This window comes from Octodon degus, unplaced genomic scaffold (assembly GCF_000260255.1).
Source record: "Octodon degus isolate 3935 unplaced genomic scaffold, OctDeg1.0 scaffold00012, whole genome shotgun sequence".
NCBI lineage: Eukaryota > Metazoa > Chordata > Mammalia > Rodentia > Octodontidae > Octodon > Octodon degus.
In genome coordinates, this window is record NW_004524588.1 from 18510018 (window position 1) to 18516414 (window position 6397).

The 6397-nt window shown below is 36.5% G+C and overlaps 1 protein-coding gene across 1 annotated transcript in view; it reads left to right on the forward strand.

Moving 5' to 3' along the window:
* The window catches only part of LOC101581856 (caspase-13), a 27003-nt gene that overhangs the window by 16372 nt on the left and 4234 nt on the right, over positions 1–6397 (forward strand). The window contains exons 6-8 of the mRNA XM_023709479.1: positions 2861–3004; positions 4367–4476; positions 6112–6242. Coding sequence (XP_023565247.1) covers positions 2861–3004; positions 4367–4476; positions 6112–6210 — 353 coding nt within the window. The 3' untranslated portion in view covers positions 6211–6242. The remainder of the gene's footprint in view (positions 1–2860; positions 3005–4366; positions 4477–6111; positions 6243–6397) is intronic.

A 6397-nucleotide genomic window follows, 5' to 3' on the forward strand; every position in this document is an offset into this window, starting at 1 on the left:
TCAAGATGATTTCATACCAGGGATGCAATATTTTTTCAACAAATACAAAGCAATAAATAGAATCAAAGATAAAAACATCACATGATCATCTCACCAAACATAGAAAAGTCCGTCATGCAAAAAGCCCTGAATAATTTGGGCATAGCAGTATAGTGCAAAATCAAATAACAGCTCTGTGCAAGAAAGCCAAAGCCAGTGTCTTCCTAATGGTGAAGAACTGAAAGCATTTCCTCCAGGATCCAGAAAAAGGCAAAGATATCTGCTCCTACCGGTCTTTTTTAATAAGCACTCTGAGTTTTGGGAGAAACCTTTAAAGTTTCCACCAAAAAACTCTAACAATAACATCAATGAAACTGGCAGAAATTTTAAGTCAACATAGTATATTCAGTGCTTTTCTATATATCAATAATGAACTGGCTAGAACGAATTAAAAAGCACAATGTGATTCACCACCAACTCAATTACATACATTCATGTATACATACATATACATAAACATATAGATACATGCACACGTTCATACATACACACGTATACCTCAGAACAAAACTAACTTAGGATGCAAAAGACTTCCACAATGAAATTATTAAAAAGAAGAAAAAAATTGTAGATGGCACTGAAAGTTGGAAGGGATTCTCACAAAGTGTTTGTGATAATTAATAATAAACCATCCTAAAACTCATAAAAAGCATGAAAGCATACAAACTCTAAAACACTCACAACAATTCTGAACAAAAAGAGCCGTGCTGGTCATATCAATATACTTCATTTTTAAATGTACTACAGAGCAATAGCAACAAATCCAGCATGGCAGAAATATGGACATGAACAGAATAGAACTGAGGATCCAGAATAAATTCAGTATATACATCCAACTGAAAAATGCCAAATTACACAGTGAAGAAGAGTGAGCCTCTTCAAAAAGATGCTTTGGAAGCTGGATAACCACATGTCCAAAAAGATGGAAAGTCTAGCCTTATCTCCCATGTTACATATAAGATGATCATATCCCTTCATGTAGCACCCGGTATATTGAAGCTGGTAGAAGAACATGTAAGGGACTCACTTCAAGATGTGGGACAGAGGGAATGATTTGCTATATGTGTAGGGCTGCAGCAACTCGGCAAACAAAAGTGAGAATGAACAAGACAAGTGGGACTCCATCGAATGAAAAGGCTCTTGTACAGCTAAAGAAATATTGAACGGAATTTAAAAACAGCCTACAGAGTGCACGAAAACGTTTAGCAGCTATTCATTTGACAGAAGATTAATTCTCAGAATATATAATGAAGTAAAAAAGTAATAGAAAAAGGATAAATAATTGAATGCAACATTTCAAAGAATCTCAATGGACACTGCTCAAAAGAAGAGCTATAACTGGCCAATAAACCTAAGATGAAAGGTTCATTATTTTCAGCTGTCAGCAAAATACAAATCAAAGGGACGTTGAGATTTTATCTCACAGCAGTCAGAAAAGCTCTTTTCCCTGAAACAAACTTCATGCATGCTGTTGAATAAGGAAAAAAAATGAAGCCCCATGAAATGTTGGCAAGAATACAAATTTGTATACTCATTATGGAAAATTTATGGAGTTTCTTGAAAAAAAGTATTAATAGAACATAAGATCAAGAAAGTCCAAACCTATCTGTGTATCCAAGAGAAATGCAAGCATGCAAAAGAGATTACAATACGGTTTTGTGAAAACACGATTCATAATGCCAGCTATAGAACCATTGCTTGCACTTCAACTGATGAAAGGATAAAGAAAATACGGTGCATTAACACAGTGGAGCATTGTGCGTTCATTAAGCAAAAGAATTCGCATCACTTACCGAAAAGTGGATGGAACCAGAAGACGTCAAGTTAAGTGCGTTAAGTCAGACACCAAAAGATGAGAATCAGGTATTTTCTCTCCTATATGGAAACTAAAAGATAAATGAACTTGAATTTAGACTAGCAAAGGGCCTGTTCGGAATGGCATTTGGTCTGTGGAAAAGGGTGAGAAATTGGAGAGTGAGGGATGGCAGAAAAGAGCTGGGCATGCGCCTGGCACAAACTGCGCAGGTATGGAAACGTCACCGTAAAATGCATCCATTCTAACATGTAATATGTGTTATCACAATAGTAAATATTCAAAACAGAACAATTTATTGTGTAATGAAGCGTACCTTCTTCTCTCACATTATTGGTGGATATATCAATATTGAGCATTCGGTCATGGAGACATTATTTTCAAATACGTGTTTTCATTTATTCCTTACTGGAAATTTGATGATGACAATTCGGAACAAAATATTCTAAGTAAAAATAATTGATTTAAAAATCTAGTAGCTGGTCAGCGAGATAGCTCAGCGGACTAAGTGCCTGCTTAGGCAAGCACAGGGATGGATTCCCAGAACCACATGCCACATAGGCCCCACCCCCAGGGAGGGCTGAGCCGGCTACTGATCCTAACACATGCCTGCAATCGCAGCACTGGGGAAGCTGAAAACAGGAGGACCACTACGAGTCCGAGCTATGTAGTGAGACTCTGCACAAAAATACATTAAAAAAATAAATAAGAATGAAATAAAACAAATCTGGTAGCTATGCTCTGAAATTTTGCAGATGAGGATTTCACTCCTCTCATCTCCGCAGATGGCCTTCTCTACATTTATCCCGTCTTAACTTTCTGACGGGATGCCATCAGTATTAACTAGCACATTGCTCAATGGCAGTGGAGATAAAATCTACGCGTGTGTGTGTGTGTGTGTGTGTGTGTGTGTCTACTTAGAATGAATAGTATTCAAAAACAAGATGGCTCATAGCGGTAGGCACTCCTAAAGAGGCACAGCAGTGGTGAAGGCTGCTTTCTCCACAGGAGACCCTGGGGACGTGTGGGTCAGAGATTCTCCAGCAGCCCTGGAACACAGCCGTGCGCACTCACCTGAGACCCTGGAGTCAGACGCTGTTTATATGACCCATGTGGAGAAGGATTTCATCATTTTCTACTCCACAACCCCACGTAGGTGTCTTTAAGATTTGTTTGGTCATCTTTATGGTCTATTGGCACTGTTCTATGATTCTAGAAAATCAAGGTGAACTCAAAAATTTAACAAACAGAGAAATTTTGAGTTTTATCAATAAATTTTCATAATTATTACTTGTGCTTAGGAACGGGTATGTTTATACTCATATGTGCTTTTAAATTGTTCTTTTGTTATATAAAGTTGTAATTTACAATGAAATGTATATGCTATATTAAAGCAAACCAATACATAGAAATCCTTATTAAATTTTCTGTTAAATTTATTTAGCATTTTTGATTAGATATTTTACAGATCCCAGGATTGGCTGCCTCTTAAATGATATACTCCAACCTCTTTTTAAAATATTTCATATGTTATTGTATTTATAGTAACAGCACTGAACATTCATCCCTATTCCAGTAGGAATGTGGATACCCTTTGATAAGTGGGAGAAACTGGCACAGTGAAAATGAGGTCTAATGTCCAGAATAGTGGTTAGTATTTTGCATCTAGGTAATCATCTTAGGAATTGTTACATTTAAATTTTCTAATTTTCCAATTTATAAATTTTATTTTAACAAACCATATCCTGGGAACAGGTAAACACACCTGTCCCTAGCTTCGCACACAAATAAAGGTATGGATGTAATGTACAAAACTAACTGAGTTTGGAGATGCACGTAAGAAACCATCACCACAATCTATGTCTACGATTCTCATCCTCTAAAAAGTCTTCCTTTGCTTTTTTATTATTGTTTGTATGTAGTACAGATATACCTGATAAGCATATTTTTAGGCATGTAATAAAGTATTACTAGCTATTGACACTATCCTAGAGCAGTAGATCTCTATAACATATTCATCTTTTGTAACCAAAACTGACCCAGCTTGTGTATTTTATTATGTTGTGAAAGAAACACGATATCAGAAGGTCATTTTTTTTGTTACCTGCTCACTGTGTGAACTTGGGTAAGTTCTTTTTTCCTGCTGAGCTCCTATTTTTCCCTGCTGAGCTCCTATTTTTCCCTTGGTTAGACAGGATAATTCTTGTTATCTAGCTAGGCTATCCACAGTCTGGTGAATGAGAATAAGGCATATTGTAGACAACTTGTAGAATCATTTTCCAATCTTTTGGTGCTCTCCTGAGGTTCCACTTTAGGTCCTCCTCTGCCAGATTTTTTTGTTTCCTTTCTGTAGAAATGAGTCTGTGTTGAGGTAATAAGCCTTTTCCCTAAACATATAGTGGCATTTCTTTGGACATACTTGTCTCTTGTTTTAAAAAAGTCTAAAAACATCCTAAAGAATACCAACATAGTAAAAGACCATTTTCTAAGGCTTACCACTCTATGTCTTCATAGACACGAAGTCTTGGAGAAATGCTACAAATGGCTCCTACTTTATCACACAGCTTATTGCTGGTTTCCAGAAATATGCCTGGTGTGATCCTCTACAGGAAATATTCCGGAAGGTAAGTTGACATTTTGCTTCAAGTATTTCATTTCATTGTTCATAAAAAATCATCACTCTTCACTTTTCCCTCAATAATGACGTACTTGTCAGGCAGGCAAAAGCAGAGCGCTAACATGTTTCTGTCACGCAGGTGGTTTAGAAGAGGATCTCAATATGCCACGGTGGGAAACAAAAGCAGCCTGGCATGCTATAAAAATAGAAGCTTGTATTTTAGGCCTGTGAGGCTCTGAATTATTATATTGTAGGGAATGGAAAGTATATAAAATTAATTTTCTTTTTTAGTATATGAAATATGTACACACCATATATCCTGCTAAAATATAGGCTGTATACTGGGGAAATAGCCATAAATGAGATGCATCTGTAAGTATTATCTGCCTAAAGCTCACATTTTTGTGGGATGTACTGGTGCTAAAAATGTAAGTCATCAAACAAATATGTGATTGCAGATTATCATGGTATGCAGAAGGAGAAAGACCTTCACTTGTACAAGAGAAGGAAGAAACTTAAATGGAATGATGTGGATGGGAAAACATAATATTTCTTAAACTGAGAACATTTTTTAAATTTCTTCTCCTCATTCCTAATAAATTTTTCCATTGCTCTTACTCCTATCTACCCAGTATGTATTTCATTTACATGTTGGATTTTTTTATCTATACATTTCTCATTAAATTTTAAGCCTTGTGAAAGCAAAGATTTCTTCAGTATTGCAAAGTACCTGTTATAATTTAAACAGCAAACAGTAGTTATTTAATGAAAACTAGTTAAAGTAGTGGATCAATGCTCCTCCTTTCTTACGAAAAATAGAATTGTTATTATACCCCAAAGAGGTATGGTTCCTTTTAAATTCAAAATTGTATAGGACAGTAACACTCTTCTAAGAAAAGAGGGCTCTTTCTTTACTAGGTTACAGAACATCACATCATTGCAAAAGTAGACATCATGTGCCTAAGGATCCTGAAATTTATGCTTTGTTGGTGAAAATGGATTAGAAATGACAATATCAAAGATTTACTTAGAAGAGACCAGACATAATGCACTTAATGTACTTCAGATCTATCTCTTGGGACAGTCCAGAGCAAAAGACTTCACAAGTCCATTTTTTTGACAGTGGTACGAAAGTTCAAACCTGGTTCAAGCCTGAAAGACAAGATTGTTGAACTGGAGAGTTGTTGGATGGGTAGAGGAATCCGTCTATGCGTTATGAATTTAGAGGATCTTACAAATTCACTTGTCCTAAACAGCTCTGAAAGAATGATGGTCAGGTCTGTAATTCAGAAAAGGAAAAGTGAAGAAATGGAGATGGAAAGGCCTGGAATTAGGGATAAGGCATTTATATAAAAACCACAGGGGGCCAGGGAGATGGCTCAGTGGAATAAGCACTTCCCTGGCAAGCGCAAGGGCCTGAGTTCAATCCCTGGTTCCAAAAACAAACAAACAAACAAACAAACAAACAAAAAACCCAAAAAAACCACAGGCATACATGGGCTGTCAGCCATAGAAAGCTTGAAAATCTATAGATTTAATCTCATCAATATCCTGGATGCCTAGAATTATCTGCTTTATGCTGTAATATGTTTTCTGAGAATGCATCAAGCTCATCTCATCTAGAGCCTGTCTTTGGTTTTAGGTACAACTAGCATGCGAAAAGCCGAATGACATAGCTCAGATGCCTACTATTGGCCGATCCACTGTGGGAAGACTATTCTACCTCTTCCCTGGCCATTGAAAACAGTAAGTAGAAAGAGTTACTGTTTCCAGGTAGCATAATGGGAAAATAATATCAATTGTGAGGTCTGGTGTCTAACGGCACCAGATTTTGTGGAGGATCAAATTAATGTTCTTTATTGTAGCAAAACTAAGGCAAAAAGCAATAAACAATGGAAGACCAAGGCTACCAGTTCGTCAAATAAAAA